This window comes from Aspergillus nomiae (assembly GCF_001204775.2).
Source record: "Aspergillus nomiae NRRL 13137 chromosome Unknown contig00009, whole genome shotgun sequence".
In the NCBI taxonomy this organism is placed as follows: domain Eukaryota; kingdom Fungi; phylum Ascomycota; class Eurotiomycetes; order Eurotiales; family Aspergillaceae; genus Aspergillus; species Aspergillus nomiae.
Genome location: NW_015378064.1, coordinates 169,816 through 193,566, shown reverse-complemented (window position 1 = coordinate 193,566; position 23,751 = coordinate 169,816). Strand labels below are relative to the sequence as shown.

General features: G+C 49.5%; 7 protein-coding genes across 7 annotated transcripts; 6 read left to right on the top strand and 1 right to left on the bottom strand.

Moving 5' to 3' along the window:
- Nucleotides 1–1,219: 1,219 nt before the first annotated feature.
- ANOM_000907 (DUF3632 domain-containing protein) lies at nt 1,220–2,242 on the bottom strand (the record flags this gene model as incomplete). Its single annotated transcript, XM_015546165.1, has 1 exon — nt 1,220–2,242. One exon carries the CDS (start codon nt 2,240–2,242, stop codon nt 1,220–1,222), a length of 1,023 nt encoding a protein of 340 aa, XP_015411696.1.
- A 2,783-nt stretch (nt 2,243–5,025) lies between these two features.
- Nucleotides 5,026–5,558, top strand: ANOM_000906 (uncharacterized protein; the record flags this gene model as incomplete). Its single annotated transcript, XM_015546164.1, has 2 exons — nt 5,026–5,312; nt 5,369–5,558. The coding sequence occupies 2 exons, from the start codon at nt 5,026–5,028 to the stop codon at nt 5,556–5,558; spliced, it is 477 nt and encodes a 158-aa protein (XP_015411695.1).
- A 2,135-nt stretch (nt 5,559–7,693) lies between these two features.
- Nucleotides 7,694–9,290, top strand: ANOM_000905 (endoplasmic reticulum-resident kdel protein; the record flags this gene model as incomplete). Its single annotated transcript, XM_015546163.1, has 2 exons — nt 7,694–8,807; nt 8,869–9,290. 2 exons carry the CDS (start codon nt 7,694–7,696, stop codon nt 9,288–9,290), a joined length of 1,536 nt encoding a protein of 511 aa, XP_015411698.1.
- Nucleotides 9,291–9,913: 623 nt separating this feature from the next.
- Nucleotides 9,914–12,534, top strand: ANOM_000904 (putative INO80 chromatin remodeling complex (Ies1); the record flags this gene model as incomplete). Its single annotated transcript, XM_015546162.1, has 4 exons — nt 9,914–10,337; nt 10,436–10,975; nt 11,028–11,081; nt 11,144–12,534. 4 exons carry the CDS (start codon nt 9,914–9,916, stop codon nt 12,532–12,534), a joined length of 2,409 nt encoding a protein of 802 aa, XP_015411697.1.
- A 1,409-nt stretch (nt 12,535–13,943) lies between these two features.
- Nucleotides 13,944–15,087, top strand: ANOM_000903 (INSIG family protein; the record flags this gene model as incomplete). Its single annotated transcript, XM_015546161.1, has 2 exons — nt 13,944–14,654; nt 14,719–15,087. The coding sequence occupies 2 exons, from the start codon at nt 13,944–13,946 to the stop codon at nt 15,085–15,087; spliced, it is 1,080 nt and encodes a 359-aa protein (XP_015411692.1).
- A 1,143-nt stretch (nt 15,088–16,230) lies between these two features.
- On the top strand, nt 16,231–18,526 carry ANOM_000902 (phosphoribosylaminoimidazolecarboxamide formyltransferase/IMP cyclohydrolase). Its single transcript, XM_015546160.1, has 4 exons — nt 16,231–16,312; nt 16,463–16,588; nt 16,665–18,150; nt 18,216–18,526. Exons 2-4 carry the CDS (start codon nt 16,560–16,562, stop codon nt 18,369–18,371), a joined length of 1,671 nt encoding a protein of 556 aa, XP_015411691.1. The 5' UTR covers nt 16,231–16,312; nt 16,463–16,559; the 3' UTR covers nt 18,372–18,526.
- Nucleotides 18,527–22,567: 4,041 nt separating this feature from the next.
- ANOM_000901 (cell wall mannoprotein 1 family protein) lies at nt 22,568–23,151 on the top strand (the record flags this gene model as incomplete). Its single annotated transcript, XM_015546159.1, has 2 exons — nt 22,568–22,903; nt 22,963–23,151. 2 exons carry the CDS (start codon nt 22,568–22,570, stop codon nt 23,149–23,151), a joined length of 525 nt encoding a protein of 174 aa, XP_015411694.1.
- Nucleotides 23,152–23,751: the final 600 nt, after the last annotated feature.

Here is a 23,751-nt window from a genome sequence, read left to right as displayed (position 1 = left end):
GTTTCTGCCTCGTGCTGCTTTCTTCCCCATGCGTTGCTCCATGGCGGCCTCGGCTATGGCTGGAGTCCTTCTTGCTACGCATCACTCCTGTGTGGAAGAGACGGCGCGAGGGCTACCAAACAGCGCTTTGCGACCACGGGCCTTCTTCGGCGGGTATTTGTTTCTTTTTTGACACTGCCTCTGGGACAGGCGGTGCATGATAACGTGATGCGAGTGATAGAGAAGGGATTTTTCTTTGCATTGTGTATGGCGTTGGGCTTGAGCTGCTGTGTCCACAAAAATATTATGTTCTCTGCACTTGGGACCGTGGAGGATGGAATGCTGCATTTGCTGGCACTTACGATTTTTTGTGGTTATGCTAGACATCATTGTCTCATGTCAGTAGCGATATAGGCTCGACGAGATATGCCGAAGACGGCCCTGTTCACGGGGGCTTTATCTGTCTCGCGCGAAGGGGAGCTATTTATCAGGACAAAAAGTTTGATTCTAGTCTTATCTACTTGGTGTAGTACATCCTGCGATGCCCGTGGTCCATGAATTCCTCGTAGCAGTTAGAAGTGAAAGCCCTACAGACACACTGGGTTAATAAGGTCACAATCAGTCATTGAGCGTAGGGAGAAGTTTCTATAATAAAGAGCACTTATGGGTTATGGAAATTATGCTCTTATGCTGAGCTTCTTAATTATCTTGTATATTATCTTGATTTGTTCGGTTTATTTAAGCTGTACTGTACTTACTCCGCGCCCGCATTGATTTTCTATGAAACTTTCAATCATTCACCAAACATAGGACTTCCTTTCCCGGAACAGGACTAGATCGGGGCCGCTTTTGACTACATGATTTTGATCCGGGAGTGTGGGGTAAAGCGGAAGTGCGTGTGCTGAGCGAGTGTGCCGGACTTGACTCTGGAGTAAACGGCCTGCCAAGCTAAGGTAAGTATAACATCTTCAAATGGCGGCCTCTTCTTTCTAGGGTTATCTTTCATAGAAGGTGTATGAATTGTGTATTGGATGTATGGATAAACATGAAGGTAATGCAACAGGACTCAGATCAGGATTGACCAGGGTTTAGCTCAGTGCAACATATTCTGGCTAAAAGGAAAGGAAAGGAATGAAGAAAGAGTCAAGAAGCACACACACACACACACACACGGTGGTTCTCGAATCCCCGACAGGATAACCTGAGCAATGATCTCACTTCGAGTCTCGTTATTCCTGCATTAGAACTGCCCCTTCAGACCCTCAAAATCTTTATCCTGTTGCAAAGTGTCTACCTCAGCCTCAAACACTTCGAGAATCCGAGAGTTCCTCTGTTTAACATGACTGATCATAACGTCAATGGTTTTTGTCGCATACTCTGCAAGGCGCTTCTCATCAGCTTTTGCCGCTTCTTCGGCGATCTCATGTAGTCGCTTAAACCAATACAGCCACCTCCAGGGACCAAATCCACCTGGTGCTCGCCGACCTAGCTCTGACCTGACAAACCTTCCGCCACCTGTCCCGTAAAGACTGCTAGAGCAATCATTCCACGATACATCTGTTAAAAGTATGATGTTATGTCCAGCCTCTCGGAGCCAGGCACACGCAGAGGGGAGTAACGCGGCAATAGTAAGCGTATGCACTGTTCGGTGATGATCTTCGTTATCGGGGTCGTCCAGGCTGCCCAGACTCTGCATGGACTCAAAAGTGTCACGGAAAAGGATCAAAGCAATCTGGCAAAGCCGATCTTTCACCATGCGCGTCGAGGCAAGCTTAGCCAGGAAGGATGAAACATTGAGGCGTTGGTTGGCGTCCATTTGCGCGCACTCGTTTAGCCAGAAATCGGTCATGTCCGTAGCGAGAAACGGTAGGTCGTTCCAGACAGTACCGTCGGGCGTTCTAGCAAGATCAACGCCACAGCCGCCCGGCGCTGGCCTGGTGAGAGGACCTCGCCCCCGAAGACGGAGGATGTTGAGGACCAACTTATCTTGCTCGGGGCTCTCATGGGAGAGATGCTTGCTCCAATGGTGATAGGTATACCACAGGTCATGCAGATGCTGCTCGCAGTAATCAATGGAATTCTGAGACCGGCAATATCTTTGACCAATAATCCATGCTCGGTTATATGCTACTCCTCGGAGGATGTCGAATTGTCCTTGCCGAGCAGTCTCCTCTATATCCACCCGCAGGTTTGAAGTGATGTCAAAGAAGCTAGGACTATCCCTCGGTGGGGTGTCTGGTGAATCTCCTAGTAAGTCGTGCATAATCTGGTAGGAAACACCTGGAAATGAGATGAGTGTGGAATTAACTTGGAGAAATGAAGAAATGATTTTATTCTCGAAGGACTGAGGGGGGTTAAATAAGCATGGAAGGACGACACCAACATTCGGGCAGGCAGCAACAGCTGGAAACAAAGAGATCCCCACCTCTACGGAGTCATCTTCTGCTACCTATTGGTGCCACATCGCTTGCTAAGGGTGCAAAGAACCCACTAGGATCAGCAGAAGACGTGTTTTGGTTTAACGGGATATCCGATGTTAAAAACCCTAGGTCCTGGAAGACTATTGGCCACTATCTAATACCCCTGCAATCGCATCCAAACATTGTCCCTCACTGGCGGTATTGCTATACATGGAGGTGGATTAATGCTACCATAGCATACTAGTATAGCAGGCCGAATATATACTGGAATGCAGCAAGCTTGTAGGTATTCCTCTTCGAATTGCACAGCACCTCTCCCGGCTGGTCCACAATCAACGAAGTAGCAACAGCAGAAGTACCTGTCTCAGTGATTTATCTTTTGACAGATGCACTCTCTACTGTAAGAGTCATAATAGCACCCTTTGTTCTCAATTGCATCGGTACACTATGTCTCAAAGTTAGCATACTCAGCTAGAGTAACAGGGTCCAGAGAAACTTACCACTTTAAAATGACATTTACAAATACCTTTCAGGCCATCTTGCGTATCATAATGACATTGATTGGTGGCAGGATCACATGTCTATTTTGAAAAAGATCAGTTCTCTCCCCTCACACTTCAATAAACCTTGGCCACTTACTCCGGGGTACTGGACTTGAGCACTGTTTTCGTTCCTGGCATATAAGTCATAGGACGTCGGAGACTCAGGGTCAGCAGGGCTGGCCAATGTCCCCAGAGCAGAAGAAAGGGCAAGTCCAATGGAAGTAACAATGACAAGCTTCATAATGATGACGTGCAGCTTTGATAATTTGGCAAAGACGGGCAAGGTAAGATCAGTGTACACTGGAAGAATGGTATGCTTTCATCTAATCTTTGAGAGGTTGGGCCAGAGGCCGTCTTATATAGGTAAAATGTCAGACCTGTCGAGGGAGGGAGAAAGTCGGGGTCTACGAATAGTTGGGCCTGGATACTGGACCAAATCTCACGACAAGTGTGCGTAGGAGCACTGGGGCTAGTCCATGTCATCAAGGGTCCTTGTAATACAGATGGACAGTGTGTGATTGGCCAGCTACTTCAGGATATACTCTTAGCTGATTGCTGGGATACTGTGCCACCGGTCTTCCCCGTACACAACCACCCCCCGATTCCCCTCCTCAACCCTCACAATAGATAAGAATACCAATCAGAGGCTGTCCAGAACCCATTCTGTTGGGGTTGGCACCTCTTGACTGGCGTCTTACTGGAGTGGTGCGACGGTCTGACGAGTAAGGGGAGGTGGCACTCGCCTGGTCGTGGAAGACTGTCACCCACACTAATCCTGGAATATACGACCATGCATTAGTGTTTATCTCAAAGTGCAGTGGCATATCCTCTCCCAGTGCCAGGCTATAACGACCACAGCATTTTTGGTCATGGGGAAAGTAGCTCAGAACCATCCTTCATAACTGATGCTTGAAACACCATGGGCTTCTAGCAATCGACCGTGTAGGACATACTCTCTATAATAATTGTGCTACTAGGTCCGTTTGGCCATTTTGAAAACGACCCGAAGGCTAACTTTTTACATGTAAGTATTTCTTCTCGGCTTTGGAACGAGATGCAACGTCAATTGAGGCAGGGATAAGTGCGCTTCGTTCGAAATCACATTCGACCAAGGATCTGAATCCATGTAAGAAGGGCCATGCCAATTATTGAGGTATGAATTCAGCCTTGGGCTAAACAAAACAGGATTGCACCGAAAGTACTTCGCCTACTTAACTGTACTCAACGTCCGTTGAATAGTCATTTAGAAGCGTCTCTAAGGATACTGGAGGGCTACTACATATATACTGCCTCTGTCTCGTGCAAACAATAGAGAATATGGAAGGCCATGAACAGACGGTAATAGGCATACCGCAATGAATCCGTCACTTTCACCCAACAGACCCACCGGACACTACCACAGTAGTCTCCTGTCACCTAGTAAATATTGTCACCAAGCCAAATACCAATCCAGGAAGGGATACGCAAAAAAGACACCACTTCCCTCATATGTCTCAGCATACCCAGCAATGTCGTATGGGGCATCCCAGGGTAAGGCCGCCCCGTGCTACGATCAGTACTTGATTAAGATAGCTCGGACCATGGGGTATGGATTACGGCACTCCCTTCCTCCACTAGCATTTGGGCTGTCATCATAAATTATGCCTCTAGGAGATGCTGGCGTAATCTACAAACAGATGAATACTCTGGACCGCAATCCGATTGGAATGTCTCAGTCTCTCACATGGCCACATGCGCTTGATATCGGCGTTGGCGTACCGGTCAACCAAGACGATGTCGCACTTAGCGCATCGATATTCAATTCCAAATGTCCTGAGCCCCATCCCGAGTCCCAAGTGCGAGGATCCACAAGCTGAGCCCATGAGAATTGGGCCCTTACCGGGAAACAGAATCCCGGGATCAGTCGAATATGTAATATACCAAGATTCATTGGGGCTCAAAGGGTATAAAATGGGCGATACTCACTACCCTTTGGACGACTTCTCTACTATCGACATACTTAGGAGTTCTACACACTACCGACCAAAACCCCATCCCATTCTCTTTATCTCTGATCTAAAGACCATTTGTCCAAGCGCACCAAAATGCAACTTACCAAGAACGCCATCTACGCCGCCACTCTTCTGGCCACCATTGCTGCTGCAGTCCCTAGCCCGGCTGCTGGTGCTGAGAAGTTCTTCCTCTCCAATGGTGAGAAATCTGTCATGGTTGAAATAGAACCCTCGGCAGCGAACACCGCCAATGTTTTCCAGGCTTTGGCAGAGGGCGATATTGACTGCAAGGGCTCTGCCTTCTGCGAACGACTTGGTTCTAGCTGCGATGCTGCTAGACGCAAAGTCATTCCCAGTAACACATACACGACTAGCCTTGGGTATGTCTACCCTGTAATGAGAATGGATGTTCTTACTTCTAGCTAACCCAACACAGCTCGGCAGATACTGGAACTTGTAGTGGAACTTGTGGTCTTTTCGTCAGCGGCGAGAATTGTCAAGCTTCCGGAGAAGATTTGATTAACGCCTACAATGACATTCGCAGCAAAGGTCATTGCACACATTGCGGACGGAAGCAGATGGCACGCGGCTGTATGATTAAGATTGACCGGGTGACGGGCTGCTGAAAGGAGTTCGAGCGTGTTGGACAATCGGATGGGCCATACGAGATGAATGTATTTAGGACCATACTCCAAGCTTAACCATATCTTCGCTTGTCGGTTTCCAGAATCTAGTGGAGTTGGTGTCCCGAGTGTTCCCTTAGGATTGAGAACAAAAGCAGTAACCCCTCAGCCGCCCTAACTACTTGGCCAGCTAGCTTGGAAGTTTCACTACGATTATATTATCCCTCCATCCGCCAGCACTTGGCGTCCTAGCGGCAACACCGTACGCAGACATTGTGCTGGCTAGCCAAGTCTCTCTACTTTGCCGTATAGGTTTCCTTAACGTTTTTCCTGTTATAAAGAGGCTAGATGCCCATATCTATGAGTACTTCGCGGGCTCGCGCGCTCAGTCAATGAGAGGATAGAGCGAAATGCTACAGGATTACTCCGTACATTCAAATTGTAAAGGGCAGTCAGAGTAGTCGCACATATAGCCGGACTTTTCCACTTATCTGTCAGAGTGTCACTTGATACTTAGTGACAGTAGTACTCCGTAGGTCTCATATCGAACAACGTCGGATAGGCCAAGTCTAAAAATCGGGCCAAAGGGAAGTGGGCCCCAATCGAAGGACTAGCACAAGCTGGGATGTTTCGCAAATCCTTCCACGCTCCACCACAAGACGGGCTCATGTCTCTATCCAAATGATACCTTCGACAAGGATCAATAGGTTAGGTATTCTCCTATCCTTACCATTCTGGGCCTAATCACCTTGGTCCTGTGCATGTGGGTAGAGACAACAAGGTTCTTGCGGCCGGGTTGCTTTCAGCTGTGTCATCTCGTTTGGCTTAGGGGGGAGCATTTAGAAGCTAGTAAATGATATGCATCTCCCAAGGGCTTCAGAGTGTTGATGGTGAGGCTTAATGCTAGTACTGCGTATCTTGTTGTCAAGTTATGGGTGTTGTCATGAGCTTGGGGTTATTCTAGCGAGAACTAGCTCATGGGCTTTCATTGATTGTGCGCCTCGTGCGAATAATGATATCAGCCAAGAGTTCCTGTCCACAAAGCCTGCAGGATGGCGAACCCTGGAAAATAGTGTATAGAGAGACAGTATTATAGATAACATGCACGAAGTAGAGAAATCCCGCAAAGGGGGCTGAACGTGAGTCAGTGACCTACTCCGGAGTATACGTAGTTCCCCCGCAGGTTGCTGGAGACTACTGAGTAGACCAGACATTGGTCGATCAGCGTTCGCAGCGCTCAACGTCCAAGGGTTAGAAACTCCACTTCAAAGAGCGGTTGGAGAGGAGTGCCTGGTCTAGGTTTCTGTGGCGGCCTAGAGGCGAGACTAAAAGGCGGCGCGCAAACAGGCAAGACAGGGATTAAGGCGAGCTGAGATTTGTTGTGTAGGTACTTTTGCGTACCTAACTGTCCGCATATTCTTTAGACCATGAACAGGGGGGGTTCGCAGAGCATGCCTTATATTGCGTACACGTATGCCGATCCCGCCGCAGTCATCGTGCATATTGGGAGAAAGGCATTGGGCTGTAGATCAAGCTCAGTCAGTACCAACTAGAGTAAAACCCCTCTACAAGTAATCCAATTGGGTGTCTGCGATAGATTACCATACAAACCTCCCTAAAACCTTGATATAGGGAAGTTTCATAGATTCATCTAGGATAATCATCCACGTACAGCCCGGCGGTCCGGGCACACAGCCTTCCACTCCCTACTAATAGGCGCCGGCGCGGCGCTGGTAGGGGGATCTCGGGGATCTCGGGGCGCTGGTCGGGGCGCTGGCCGCAGTAAAAAGTACGCCCGGCACGGAATGGAAGACTTAAGCAGCCCCCCAATATAAGCAATTTGAATCACTTGCTGAAATAGTTTCTCATAAAGGGGTTTTTACTCCACAGTAATAGCTTCGCGCTTCGCGGTCCGCTTTCAAGACATGTTAGGGTCAGGTTGATCCTTACCATAAAAACACCGTCTCAGTGGAGCCATGCAGGGTTTAAGGTCCCACAGGTATAAAAGACTATCATATAGATAAATTCGGGTTTTTGAGTGTCGCCTTGGGCTGAGACCGTGAACTGGGATGTTGAACTAGTCCATTCCCTCCAGAAAAAGAAAAGAAAAGAAAAGAAAAGAAAAATGCAAAATAAAAATGGCACTGCTACGCTATACCCCTGGACTTCGCCAGCTAGAGCCAGCGTTTGTCTCCGCTAGAAGAAATTCGCATCTTAGCGTTGACAGTGTTCCCTATCTGCTGGGGGCTTGCCTCTACAGCTCCCTGTTATCTTTGCTTTCATCCTACCTTACGAACAACGCAGAGATGGGCCGGCTGATGAGACCAAATACCCTCCAGCTAGTGGTGTTTGGATTGACTGCGGTTCTTGGACTCTCGATCTGGTCACTATGGCTAGGGGTTAACTCTGATCGAGACAACATCCATCCCTTACTCAACCAACTTATCCCGGCTGGTCACTGTGCATGCCAGACGTCGACTATCTTCAAGTGTGACAGCTGTCTACAGTGCCCTGACCAGCTACCATTTCATGATCCTCTTCCTGAGCCTCAGCCTTTGTTTAACCCTGAAGAGCATTCGTACAATGAAACCAACTGTGCCACTCTCTTCCCCGGTCTCTTTGAAGATCCTATCCGTGCTCACTCTTTTTGGAAAGCCAGAGCCAGGCGTGGAATAACCAGAGCCGATATAGATAATATCGAGATAAGAGGTGGCATGGCCCGGGTAGCAATTTTTCAAGGACGTCTCTATGTTCTCAGAGCTCTTGCCAAAGGGGAGGATCATCGCCGGAAAATTCTAGGAATCTTGGGCTCAATCCATCGTGCCCTTGTCTCGGCACCGCAGTCCGCTGCCTTCTTCAACACAGAAGTGATCTTTTCGGTGGAAGATAAACTGGAGGATGTCGCGGGATCGGGTCATCCTCTCTGGGTGCTGGCACGAAGGGCAACTGAGGAGTCTGTTTGGTTGATGCCTGATTTTGGCTTCTGGTCTTGGGGTCATATCGATAGTCGGATTGGACCTTATGATGAAGTAGTCAAACACATCCGAGAACAGGAGCCCCACTGGGATAAGAAAGAGAACAAACTAGTCTGGCGTGGGAAGCTTAGTTTTGCCCCGAAGCTGCGACGGACACTGCTTGAGATTGCACGGAATCACGCCTGGGGAGATGTGAAGGAGGTGGAGTGGAAGGACAAAGCGAACTTTATAAGTATGGAAAACCACTGTAACTACCGCTTCATCGCGCATGTGGAAGGTATGTTATCTTCTCTCGAGATACTAAAGATGCTATAGACATATTAGCTAAGATTCCCCAGGCCGCTCCTATTCTGCATCCCTCAAGTATCGTCAGGCCTGTCGATCTGTAATTGTGATTCACAAACTACAGTTTATTCAACATCACCACTATCTTCTGGTTTCCTCCGGTCCACACCAGAACTTTGTCCAGGTCGAGAGGGACTGGTCGGATCTACCACACAAGATATCAGAGCTTCTCGATGATCCTATCCAAGCCCAGGCGATCGCGGATAATAATGTAAAGCTATTTCGCGAGCGGTATCTGACTCCAGCTGCCGATACCTGTTACTGGCGCGCGTTGCTGCAAGCGTGGACTACCGCATCCCCTGAAGTCACTGAAACCGTAGTGGACCCGACCAGTGGTAGTGGCCACCGGAGAGGGATTCGATATGAGTCATTTACCTTGTTGGATCCCAGCAGTATGATGCGCTTTGGGTCTTGAGATTCGAAACCAATGTATGTATATAGATCGGCAAGCTTTAGATTGTCCCCGATTTTGAGGGCCGTGGCAGTCACGTGAGCGTCGCATGGGCAAAGCAAAGGGCTTCCTCCGTACTGTTTAGAGGATGAGTGCGTGCGCGGTGAGCCATCCGTCCAACGAACTCACGTGTCGCCCTCATAAAAGCGGCGGCACTTGCAGAAAAACAAATCTGGGATATACTAGGACTAGTACTGAGTAGTTATCGTTACTTTAGTGACGGGAACCCCGTGCAAAGGGCTGGATCCCCCGAATGGTACACCAAAAAGAAACTCACCTCATCCTTCGTCATTTTACACAACCTTCCTTTCTCCCCTTTCCTCATCAAACACTGTCCCTCCTCCTAAGTAGCGCCCATTTCCATTTTCCTTATTTATGATAGTTAGTTTTCTCTCCTGTCATCTATACTTCGTTTTCTCTTAACCCAAGTGCTATACGCGCTTCCGGCTACCGGTCCCTCTGCGGCTGTCAGTGACTGACCCCGTTCAAGGGCGCTCGCGGAAGGCGACCACGTCGAGGATCTGGGGGTTCAGAAAAAAACAATTGACTTTGGATACAAGAGGCCTTTATAAATCCAGGAACTAAACATGGCCGAAGTCGAAAGCACCGTCGCAGACGACTCGTTCGTACAGTCCGAGCCTCAAGATGAGCAGCAAACGCATAACATGACGGTCGGCACGCGACGCCAGGCAAACGGTACGATCGGCTCCGTTTACTCGGGGAACAAAATCAGGCATCTCAAGAAGGAGGATGGAATTCCGTTATGGCGCAAGGACATCCAGCATCAGTTTCTCAAACTGGTCTTCGAAGACAAGACACCCGTCTTCACTCGATGGCCAGACGGAGAGAAGGGCCTGGACTTCGCAGATATCTACATCGATGCTATGGCGAAGAGTAGCAAAACGAGTAAGATTCTGAAGGATAAACTTCAAAACGACAAACAGGCAGCCATCAGCATGGCGATGGTCTGTCTGCTGGTGAACTTCGGACGCATGAATACCACACTCAACTGTATGTTTCTTTCTTCGACTTTTCTCCTCGACCATGCGGGCGTGCCAGTACGCCCGATGAGTTGTTGAAGTGCGATTACTGATTTGTGGCCTTCCTAGTTTTCCCTGAAATGCGAGCTCAACTACGGACTTATCACTCTATCCCTTCCTTGCAAGCGCACCAGGACCCCAATGCCTACAAACAGCTACAAGATGCCCCGCGTCTGAAGTCCATCCTTAAGGGAGCATCAGAGGATTGTGATCAGCCGAACACGCTCGATAAGATCCGACGTCAGCGAATTCCTCGGACAAACCCGGTCCATCTGATCTTCGTTTTGGCCCAGTACGCTCCCAAGGTATCTGAAATGCACTTCTTCCCTCCCCGCGACTTTTTCGATCTGGTCATGAGATCTACACTTAGCAGTAAGAGTCGTGCGAGGGCCTTCTTGTGGTTGATGTGGTGGTATTTGGAGAGTGACTTCTCGCAGGAGGCAGCCCTGAACAACCCATTCGGCCCCGGCCTGGATGGCGAAGGAACTGGGGGTCTGCCAATCAAAGTACCAAACTTTGAGAGCCTCACTGAAGAACAGGCAAACGAAGAAAATGTGGACACACAGTCCGAAATCGAATATGGAGAAGCCAAACGCTTGGAGCGTAAACGTTGGTGTTCCGACATGACTGTTCTTTTTTTGTATCGGCTAACCTAGTGTAGGGATCTTGGAAGAAGAAGAGCCAATTCCTAGGATAACCAAACGCTCTAAGAAAGGTATTTCTCCATCACCTTCCCCGCCCCATAATATGCCGATTCACACTAACCGTACCCCATAGGCCTCCTGGAACCTGGATATGACGATGACCAGGTTTCGGGCGATCTTTCTGGCCGAGGGGATGGTCTTGGAGGTCGTGGATCTGCCATGTCGACTCCATTACACCCCTCGTCCAAACGTTATCCGGATGATGAAGATGACTATCAAACCCCGGGACAATCTGCCCGTTCCCGGTATAAGCGACCCAAGCGGGATTCATCTCTTAATCGTTCTGTTGGTCAGCAGCGCCTCATCCTGAAGACAAAAATGGAGCATACCCCTGACGCTTCTTCTCCGGCCCCTCCAGGTTCTGGTCACCCGATTCTCAATAGGTTTGTTACGGAGCCTTCTTTGCCCCAGCAGACCTCTTCCCGCCGTCCCCGCCCGCTTACCCAGCATCAGCTGGCTGTAGAGCAAAACAGGCGGCAGCGTATTGAATACATCCTCGCCAAGCGGAAGAACGAGGCCTACCGGCTCCTCCGCACGAAACGTGAAACCGAAATTCCGTTCCACCGTTATAATCGCTTGCTACAGAACGTCCCCGATAACTACGACACGGAAGATGAGGAGAACTCGTGGGGTAAGGGGGGCTTGATTCCCAACCCTGAAGAGGAGGAAGATTACGGCGAGTGTGCCAGCTTCTACTTGTCCGTCATTCGTAAAGCCGCAAGGCGACTAGACAGGTGGGACTATGAAGATGCTAATGGCCCGAGGAGAGACCGAAAAAAGGAGAGGGAAGAGCGGCAGAAGGCGAGACAAAGCGGATTTGGTCTTGACACGGAGCTGACAGGGCGTGTGCCAACCTCTGCACGTAGCAGAGCTCGGGCCGCGCGTAATGCCAAGCGCAAGCTCGCCGGTGCGACTACGGATGCTTCTACGGCGGCGACTCCCAAGAATAAGAGCACGTCGGTCTCTCGTTCTAAGAGCAACCGGAGCCGTGCAAGCCGCCCGGCCGGGGATGCACTGGCAGCTCCTGATGGTGCGACTAAGGATAGTCTCGAGGCACCATCTCAAGACCAGGAACTGTCATCGATGCCCGGGGATATGGACGGTGAAGCAGAAGAAGGCCTCGATGACATCGATCGCGAACTTCTTGGCGAAGGAAGCGGTGAGGAGGATGAGGGTGTTTCTCGAGGGCCTCTACCTTCTCGTCCTGTGGAGCCAGGCTACGAAGATAGTTTCATCGGCGAAGGGGGAGATGACGATGCAGACGCGTTGTCTTCGGATGAGAATGATGATGAAGCAGATGACGATGATCTTGAGGAAGGTGATGGTGACGAAAACTCGTCCACATTCGAAGGCGGCAATGGATATGCCGCCAGTGAGGCTTCATCAGTTGCTGGCGATGCCGTTGGTAAAAGCTTGGAAATACGAACGGGAGAGAAAGACGAAGAAAACCTAGGCGATCTTTGAAAATGAGGCTCCTATATTCTCCAGCGTGAAGGAGATGACCGATGAGCTAGTATTTTCCTTGTTATCTGTACCCGATCCTTACCTCTTATTCTATATTTTTTCTCCAATGTTGTTTCCCCTTTTTTCTCTCTCTCTCTCTTTTACTCCTTTGATTCTGTACCGCCATCTCACCTTCGGCTTATTCTTGACTTCTTCGGTCTTGTCTTACTTTATTTCTTTTCTACATGGAATATTCATGTTACTATGGTATCACAGCAAACGGATCCTCTCCATAGTTTGAGAGTATAATAGAATAGATTCAAACTATCTGATCAAAATATACAAGCGAATGATCGTATCCATGCAGAAGTACCGACTACTACTTCGTCGACACCTCATTCGAGGGTTCGAGGGTCACGGGAGGTTAACAGCCAATGATACGTTGTCAATGCATCGAGGCAGCCCTAGGTTGAGCTAGTGCAGAGGTGGCGATATTCCATGCGCTGATGCTTTGGGCATTTACTGGTTCTCCCCAATCGCACGGTGACTCATAGGTCGGGATCCGTCATGAGCATGAAGTGCATACATAGCCTTGAGAAAGCGACCTCGCGATAATTCTCCGGGGGGTGGGTGTATGAGTACTATCTACTACACCCGTACAGTAGTCGCAGGAGGCGCGCTGCAAATCGAGCGGAGAGACGAGCGGAGAGAGGTACAGAAGGCCTATCAGAGTTCAAGTACGGCCTATTTCGCACCAGCCATTGGTCATTACCGGAGGATTCTGTTGGGAGCAATGAAATTGACGTCCACTGAATCTGCAGGTGCTTGTTTGAGGGTTGAGATTTGCATGTGAATTTGACACCTGACTGCTCACTCGATTTGGTTTCCTCCCAACTTTTGAGTCGAAAAGTCGCCCCCTAGCCGCAAAACACGCCGCATTCTTAACCGCAAACACCTCTTCGCGCATATTTAACTATCTTGGGTCATTAGTCTAGAGTCCATATACTTCATTGCACTTGATTCAATCATTTCCCCGACGATAGTTGCCCTCCCTGGCCCCTGCCGAGCCGATCTCGCGCCTCTACGGAGCATCTGCACCGCGTACTCCACTCCGGCGCCTCAACGAACCAATTTCCTCCTTCAACCTCGTAGGATTTGAGCGTCCGTGCAGCAGCCCAGGTGAGAGAGCTTGTGGCACTCACACACCTGCGTGTCTCATTCAAGCATCATCCTGAGCAACCCCTCTTTTCTTTACGAGACATTGCTTGCAGGATCGTCGCTGTTGCAACAGCAGCCGGAGGAGCTAGTTGTGTCGCCCTCGGTCACCCAGAACAGAGCCTGTGCTTCCCACCTCCTGATCCCGCCGGTCTGGAATTTATACAGTAACATTTCCCTCATTTTCGAAGTTCCACTACAGCTTCCCGCCCGTCATGTCTGACAACCCAACGATTCTCCGACCCCGTCCACGACGGGTGTTTGACCTCACTCCAGCCTCGACCGAATCGTCCGAACCCTCGAGCCCTGCGGAACCCGCCAACCCAGACCTTTTGAACCCTAGGGATGCCGGGTCTACCAGTGTCAGTCGGACTGGTTCGATCATGAATTTGACGACCCCGACACTCTATGGGATCTATTCACCGACGGCATTCGAGGGTTCCAGGGACGAATCCAGTCCTTGGGGAACGGAAGCTCAAACGCCAGCCGTCGAAAAGCCAAATCCTCTCACAGTACCGGAAAAGTCAGATCGGTTTACCTTGAAGAGGACACGGTCACGGCTCAGTCACGGGCTATTCCTTGGTGTGATCCTGCCCCAGGCACTCAAGGCCGCTCTCTTGTTCAGCTTTGGCATTGTTTATGGGATCATTACGATTCATTTACATGAGAATCATTGGATTACACCGGTGAAGCTGGAAAACACCCACTACTACGGGTCATGGGAATACCTGGGATTCTGGGGTGTGGCCGGAGTCGTTTTGGGGAATGTGCTTCCGGGCCTGGATCTTTTCTCGGAAGATGTTACGGTTGACAACTCCAAGCAGTCGAGTCGGTCGAGCAGCGACGAAGAGAATGAGGAGCGTACTCTCTCGTGGGTTGCAGCGGTCCGAAGCGTTGGTGCCTTTGTTGGGGTAGCATTTGCTATGGTAAGCTATCCAAATTGCAACCTTTTTTCGTCGGCCATGTTGATTGACTAACATTTCTGTATAGCGGAGGACCCCTTGGCAATCGACTACTCAAGCATCGGCGACGCTCGCTCTCGCAAACCCCGTGCTGTGGTATCTCATTGATCGCACCAAGACAGGCTTCTTCATGTCTTCCATCGTGGGAATAGGGGGGATGGGAATCGTATTGGCACTCAGACCGGATTTAGTACCGTCTTCTACGGGGGCATCCGCCACTGCGATTCCCGCTCTGAACAGCACTTTACGGGATCTCGGATTGGGAGCGGATCTCACGCAAGAAAGCCTTGCCGTCAGGACTTGGGTTGCCAGTGTTTTATTCAGTGCGTGCGTTTGCTTCGGGAACATTGGTCGCCAACTAGCGATTTTTGCGCGCAGGGAATCCCTCCAAGCATAAAGTCACACATGGCAGCAGCATTGAACTTTTAATCCTCTTTATTTCCCAATCCCACTCATTTGAGCGTCTTTGCAGGTTTCCCTCCTTGCGCCCTCCTCGTTTTAAGGCTTGCATTTATTTGTCATATTACTCGGACTTGGTAGTAAACGGTGCTTGAATAGAGCGTCAGCCAGTGTGTTCATTGACAGAACATCACGGTTTTTTAGACTATTACAATGTTGGCACGCCCATTCGTAGAGTTTCTCAACTACACCGTCAGCTTACTACCAGTACTACTACAATGACCATAGCATGGTCGACTCCCGCGCAAGGCAAGATAAGAATCAAAGATAGAATGAAAGAAGGCGTGTAGAATCAATCATTGCAATCCCTTCCACTGAACTCAGAGAGTTCTAGAAGACACTGCACCCAAGATCGACACCCTGCGGTTTGCAGTTCGTCTCCATTCTTTATGACGATTTCCGTACTTCATAGGCATCACCCAATAGGGGATATCCTCGTAGGAACGCTTTTTGAAGAATGTTGATTTTGCGTTGTTCATGTAGAAGAAAAAAGAAAAGGAGAGGAAATTGCGGCCGAGTCGAGCGCAGTTTTGTACCTCGTCCGTTGTGGTGGCCCGTGCGGTTTGTCATGTGATCTACGCGGATTTTTCATTTTTATGTCGCGTTTAGATGAGTCAGCTGGGATTGCTTCCCACTGCATACTATACATAGTACTGATTTAGTGCTAGTTCGCTGGGAGCTGCCCCGCTATGATGTGATTCCAAGACTAAACCATATCGAGCATATTAGTCACAATCACAAGCTCCTGGGCTGCCTCAGGCATGCTGATCCGAAAGCGGCGAATGAACCCCGCGGAAAAGTCCAATTGGAAGGTATACGAAAGAAAGATCGATCAGTCCATTAACCACGAGTCGATCAGAGCTTGATTGAATCAGTCCGAGTTCCAGGAGGCAATTGTCAACCCTGTTTTTACCCTCCCACCAGAAACAGGCCTGCTTTTCAGGTAAATAAGCCTCTTCCCTTCAGTGTTTGTTGTTGTTCTTGTTCCCCGGTTGTGCCCCTCCGACTGCTTGCGGTGTTGATTGTGGAGGGGTCGTGGGGATAAATTTTTCCCCTCCTTCAATTTTCTTTCGCCTTTTTTTTCTTGTCTTTCTAGAGCCTGACCTCGACGTGATCTAGTGTTTCTCGCGATCGCTGTCTCAAAATGTCTCAACAAAAGTCAGGTAAGACTACTGAGTCCATCTTTGCCGTCTGGAACTGCATTGCTTGCCCACGAGTGTGGATGTGGTCCGAATGCTTCCCCACAGTTGACATTTCTGTTACTCTTATGAATATTGAGGCGACCACTGGTTGACACGCGAGATTTACCACAGCTATCCTCTCCGTCTATGACAAGACCGGCCTGCTCGACCTGGCCAAGGGTCTGGCCAGGAATAATGTCCGTCTTCTCGCCTCCGGTGGCACTGCAGGATGATCCGAGAGGCAGGATTCCCTGTCGAGTGAGTTCGTCCCTCTCAACACACATACCTATCAGATAAGATGACAATTGGTGGAGCTAATATATCGAACCTACAGGGACGTCTCTGCCATCACTCATGCTCCCGAAATGCTTGGTGGCCGTGTCAAGACCCTCCACCCCGCGGTCCACGGTGGTATCCTCGCTCGTGACATTGAGTCCGATGAGAAGGATCTGGCCGACCAGAAGATCTCCAAGGTCGACTTCGTTGTCTGCAACCTTTACCCCTTCAAGGAGACCGTCAACAAGGTCAATGTCACCATCGAAGAGGCCGTCGAAGAAATCGATATCGGCGGTGTGACCCTTCTCCGTGCCGCGGCCAAGAACCACGCTCGCGTCACCATCCTCTCCGACCCTCAGGACTACCCCGAGTTCCTCAAGGAGCTCGACGCCGGCGAGATTACTGAGTCTAGCCGGAAGTTGTATGCCCTCAAGGCCTTCGAGCACACCGCAGACTACGACAGTGCCATCTCTGGTTTCTTCCGTAAGCAATATGCGGGCAACGGCGAGCAGCACATTGCTCTGCGTTACGGTACCAACCCCCACCAGAAGCCTGCTTCGGCATACATGCTCGAGGGCAAGCTTCCATTCAAGGCCCTGAACGGCTCTCCCGGTTACGTCAACCTGCTGGACGCTCTCAATGCCTGGGCTTTGGTCAAGGAGCTCAAGCAGGCGCTGGGCTACCCCGCTGCGGCTAGCTTCAAGCACGTTTCCCCCGCCGGTGCTGCCGTCGGCGTGCCCCTGAATGAGAAGGAGCGTAAGGTCTACATGGTTGATGATATCGATGGTATCGAGACTTCTGGTCTGGCTCAAGCTTATGCTCGCGCCCGTGGTGCCGACCGCATGTCCAGCTTCGGTGACATCCTCGCCCTCAGTGACGTCGTTGATGTGCCCACCGCCAAGATCATCTCTCGTGAGGTTTCGGACGGTGTCATCGCCGCAGGCTACTCTCCTGAGGCTCTTGAGATCCTCTCTAAGAAGAAGGGCGGCAAGTACCTCGTGCTCCAGATGGACGAGTCCTACGTTCCCCCGGCCGAGGAGACCCGTACTTTGTACGGTGTTCAGCTCTCTCAGCACCGCAATGACGTGGTGATCTCTCCCAAGAAGACCTTCAGCACCATCGTGACCCCTAAGGACCTCGAGAGCCTTCCTGACTCTGCTTTGCGGGATCTCACTGTGGCTACCATCGCTCTGAAGTACACTCAGTCCAACTCTGTCTGTTACGCTCTCAACGGCCAGGTCGTCGGTCTGGGTGCCGGCCAGCAGAGCCGTATTCACTGCACTCGTTTGGCCGGTGACAAGGCTGACAACTGGTGGATGCGCTTCCACGACCGTGTCCTCAACATCCAGTGGAAGAAGGGAACTAAGCGTGCCGACAAGGCCAACGCCATTGACTTGCTCTGCTCAGGTAACACCCCTCGCAATGAGGCAGAGAAGGCCGAATACGAGCGTGTCTTCGAAGAAGTCCCTACTCCTTTCACTCAGGAGGAGCGGGAATCCTGGCTCGAGAAGCTGAGCGAGGTTGCCGTCTCGTCCGATGCTTTCGTAAGTCGTCTCCTTGCGTTTCATTTGATTAGTGAAATCTCCCGTACTGACCAGCTTGATACTAGTTCCCTTTCATCGACAACGTCTTCCGTGCAGCCCGCTCCGGCGTTAAGTACATCGCTGCTCCCAGCGGTAGCCAGAACGATGGCCCTGTCTTCGCGACTGCAGAGAAGCTTGGCATTGTTTTCGTCGAGCAGGGTACTCGTCTCTTCCACCACTAGGTTATTTCCATTATATGATATGAGATAGTCCAAATGTTATGCTAGTATTCATGTGACGACGTTCGTCTATTTTTCTATGACTTGATACCGAGCACTCTTGAGTGCAATAAAAGAACTGTTTATTCATGCAACGCGATTTCTTGTGAAGGCTGATGGCCGAGGGGCTACCGAGATTCTACAACGAGATAGGCCTCATTTGTTTATATAAGCCGATGGATGCTGGATCTCCTGGGTAGTATGTCCAAGTACGGAGTACGGTGTGTGCATCGAGTGGGTCAATATGTCAAATACAAGTTTGTATTAAAAAATTAAAAGGGCAAAAAGAGAAACACAACTGCTCCCACGCGGATTTGAACCGCGGACCTCATGATTACTAGTCATGCGCTCTACCAACTGAGCCATAGGAGCTGATTGTTGAGGTCAGTGTTTCTTAATTAAATATATATTCCAAGGCCTATTGGTGTTGACGCTTGCGTATCCTTTTGAGCTGGGTATGGACATACGATAGAAATGCGAGGTACAGATGATCTACTAATATAATCTTCTACTGTATTTGGTGCCTGATTGCTATCGGTAACAGTACATGTACAGATTCCCGTGCTCTCAAGTCCATTCTGTGGTGTATAATGACCCATGGAACGGCCCAGCTTTGGACCGATATATATACATATGGACGGCAGTCACCGAACCGTGGATCGCCAGTGGTTTGCGGTTGACCAAAGATGGCGGAAGCCGGAAGCATTCACCCAAACCCTCGCCAGAAGCTACATATATATATATACAAGTAGTCGAATAATGCCACCTGAACGAGGCCAGGTCACTACTAGCCAGTATGATACCCATCAATGATATCCATCAATGAGACCTGCCAATCTCACGCCCACACCACCGCGAAACCCAGCATAATGTTGCCCTATCAATCGATACAGCTCCACCAATGATATACACCTTTAAAAGATCTGGCGCAAACAGAAAACCGGGAATCCGAGTCGCAGGCGGCGGGAAGCAGACAGATAAGTTCCAGGCTATTCTAGGGCCATAACTACATCCGCTTGGAGATGCACCAGAAAACCTCCCAACTTCTCCAATAAGAGCTCGTATATGCCCTAGTAATACATGTGTCTTAGAGGACATTACCGTGATGTCGCTATGTATGTAAGTTATACCCCTTCTTGTTATATATTGTAATAAAATCACGTTTTCAACAATCCAGCTCCTATGGCTCAGTTGGTAGAGCGCATGACTAGTAATCATGAGGTCCGCGGTTCAAATCCGCGTGGGAGCAGTTGCATTGAAACTTTTTTGCCCTAAACCGTATTGTTTTTGGTACTCAATATCATAATTATTATCGCTATCCGGCAGACCACAAGGCATGTAAAACCCAAAGATCTCACTGTCAGATGGTGCAGCTCCTTAATCGCCTTCCTGCACAGTACATTCATAAAAGCCAAAACCGATGGCTATATTCTCACCTCAGCCATAGTTATAGACCCCAACGAAATACCCCGGATAATTCTGCCGTCAGTGCCCATGTGTTTGTTGTTCGTAGTTAAATTGATTGGGACTAGGAATCCAATCCTGCATCTGGGGCAGGACTCTATCCCATGTTCCCAACCTAGGTGAGCAAAATCACTCTACAAGGTTACGTCGCTTCCTAGTTGTCTTTAGATAGCTCAGAAGCGGCTCAGAAGCCCCAGACGCTATTCCCCCCCGCGTGGAGGAAGGGCATCCTTTTACTCGTCCCCGCGCTCTCATCATCCCTGGACCCGCCCTAATGGTCTGCGGATCATCCCGGATGAAAGTTGTGACATGGACGGGCCTTAACGTCGGAATGCAACACTACCTGCGCGAACTAGCACACTAGACTACTGCAAATGCAGCTGAAGACTAGGACTAGAACAATCTAGACTTGAGTCGCAGTCTGTACGAGCGCTCCTGGTCGTCAATTAATCTGTGGCAGGCCGCCTTGAATGAGGGGTAAGTGGACAGTATAGGGAAAGCCCCAGTTACATAGACTGGCACGTTGGACTCCCGCGACTGTTCCTTAGATTCATGTATACAATCGCGTATACAACTAATAATCGGAATAAGGGGTTACAGAAGCATTCTTCATTCTCGGCTCATGAATCTTGATCTGTATGGGCCAGCTTCCCCGCACATACACTATACAACACTACTGATACCTACTGGATTGCCCCATCATAGGAAGCCTGCATCACGCAAGATTTTGTCACGGAGAACCTCACTAGTGTCAACTTCACATGCAACTCTCTATCTCCCGGTGACATGAATGTAACCTGACTTATTCTCGGAACTAGCGGTTGCCGTGAGACACTAAACCTGCTATGTTTGCGAGACGTGGAGATTTGGACTCATATCGAGATTGGACGATGAAAGAAAGACATGTATGGGCTTCTTCAAGGTCCGCCAGCCCTTCTAGAATCGACTGCGGTCTACCTTGGGTGAGTAGCACCCGTTGTGCTTCCAGTCAAGGGTAAAATGTGAACTTTGGATCTGATTGCGTCCTTGAGATGGTCTCATTTCGCGCGGCATGGCGATTGTTCGGCTATATGATGGGCGGAGCTACTGTTGGCACAGACGCACAAGGTCCACTTGACAGTGCAAATAGATAAACCTCGACTTGTGGAGAATCGAGAAAGATAGAAATAACTTACCTGAATCTAAGCGCCAATTGCCATGAAATAATTGGTAGGAAGACTCTCGATCCGTCCACTGATGCGTGTCAAGCTCGGATACCGATCAGTGGATTGAGTTTTCTTGGAGCTGCGCACGCTAATGGATGCAGCAAGGAATATGCCAAAAGATGTGAATAAAATGAATTACCTACTGACTACGTCTGACCCCAGGGCAACAAAGACAGCACAACCAGCGGGCCAGTTCATGGGTACTCTGCCTTTTGTCATTCTTCTCTGGGGCCTACAGCGGTACCGTATACTCACCAACATAGGCAAAAGTGTGCAATAAAACAATCCAAGACGATGATCGAAAACCATAAAACAAATCATACCCATTAATGAGAGGCGCAGACCGAGGGCAACGATGGTCTTCTGGTCAGCTGCCATTAGTATAACCTAGGCATCACATCTCCGCAAGGGGCGGTACGAAAGAAAATAACAACCGTCTCCTTGGTGATCTCAGAAAGATGCCGACTCCAACGATTGCAATGATAGGCCCTGTAATTTCAAGCCCCCAAGGGAATCATCGCCATTCTGCTTTAGAGTTGCAGCATCTCCGATGGGCTTCTTCACAACAGAGATCGTCGTCTCAGCACACTGGCTCTCCACACTACCCCGACAGTGAGTTACGCCCGTAGAAGCCAAGGAAGTACTTGATTGGTGCTTAGGATATTAGACGGAGTATCTTGCGAGTAAAGTGGTTCTATGTGTCTCTGGATCACTAGTCACTCGGAGTCACTCGGCCCTAAGCAAGATGTGGAGGATCGGCAGCCAACAGACTGATATTCTCGACCACTTCGTTCAGCACCACTCCGGGCTAGACCGTAGACCCTGGACGCAACCGCTAACCTGCTCTGGATAGTAAATTGTCGGGCACCAGTCAGAGGATGTCAGCGGGCGGTTGCAGTTCTTTTTTCCAGCAATTAGTGGTTGGCCGAGGTGCAGCTGAAGACAAGTCGCCATGTGATATAATTTGATCATGGAATGTCAACGAACTGTGAAACCGTGTCTGTACAAACACACCACAGAAAGTTTTGAGAACAATTGAGATAGGACCCTTCTATTACGGACCTAGATCGCTTTTGGTTGGATTTGAGACGATCAACCAGCAGAAGCGGTTCTTTGGGAGCGTCATCGCCTGCTGAGCAATCCAAATCACCAGAAATTCAATCTTACCTAATGGGGTTTGCTGATGTGATTCTGTATTGCATGGTGCTAATCATAGTATATGCAGTTATGGCGACCAAAAATCAAATTGTCCACCATACACAGAGAGGTCGTTTGTTCATACCCCGCCTGACATCGTAGAGTCCTCCGAATCGTGGGATTTCAACGGAAGAACCAACATGGAGACGGGGGCTTCTGTCTGCTCATCCAAGGTTTGGGGTATATAAGGGAGCTCGAATTCCCTCTTTCCTGGAATCTTGAGAACCAAGAATCATTTCAGACACACAATCATCCCGAAGAAACCTTCCTTGCATTCAATTTTACCTGAGCACAATGCTTGCCAAACACGTCCTTGCTGTCCTTCTGTCCGTTGGCGCTTCCGCCATTCCTTTCGACAAGCGAGATGCATCCGCTGTCCTCGCTGATTTTGGTACACTCTCGACCGACCTGTCGGCTCTCGGCTCTGCTATTTCGAGTTTCGATGGAACGCTCAATGGTGCCTTGGCCGTCCAGCAGAAGGAAGGCGTAGTGGAGACAACATTGAAGCAAACCGTCAGCGATGTGAAAGCATCTACTGCATTCAGTGCCGCTGACAGCACAAGCGTGACCAATGCTGTGACTGGTCTGGAGCCTAATATTGTGACCGTTCTCAATGATCTTGTATCTAAGGTGTGTTATCCTCGGCTTTGGGATCTTTTCAAGGGATAGACCACTGACAAGATTGACAGAAATCCGGGTTTGACTCTGCTGGAGTTACCAGCGTTGTCGTTTCAGATCTCAACTCCCTCCATGGTCTTACTGGTCAGCTCTCAACTGAGCTCCAGGCGAAGGTCACTTCGGGTGACGCATCCACCATTTCTGCTGAGGCTGCGCGTCTTGATGCGGAATACCAAAAGGCCATCGCTGCCTTTTCCTAAATCAAGGTACCATGTAGGCCCCATGACAACGGATCGACGAAGGATGCGAATAGGCCAGACAAGCTGGGCAAAGGTCATTCTGTAGGAGTTGGGCTTCCTTTTAGCATAGTTCTCAAGCTATTGTGTGAAAATAGAAGTCAACTAAGTGGATTAAGTTGTGGAACTTGTGACCCTCTTTTCTTTTTCACCACTCTAACACTAACTTTGCGTTATATGGTGCGTAGGCTCTGCTCGGTTCCTGATTGATTCCAGGACGTGGTACCAATGCCATACGTAGTTCCGAAGCATTCAACTTGAGTATACGTCTCGTTTTAAAAGCATGATAAGTTCAGAGTTGCAATATAGGTATAGATAGAAAAAGAGGGCTATACTGAGATGGTACTGAATGTCATTTGAGACCCACCTGCCATTTGGAGTTTCTCCTCATCTATAGATCTGATGAGGGGTTGGAAACCTGCGGACTCCCTCGCTGTCAGTGTCTTTTCCAGTCCCTGGTCCGCCATGGAATAATAAGATTAAGCCGCTGCCTTTGCCACTAATTAGGTCAGTGAGTTCCTCTTGTTCTAACTGACTGGCGATGAGAGCTTCAATGAGGCTTTT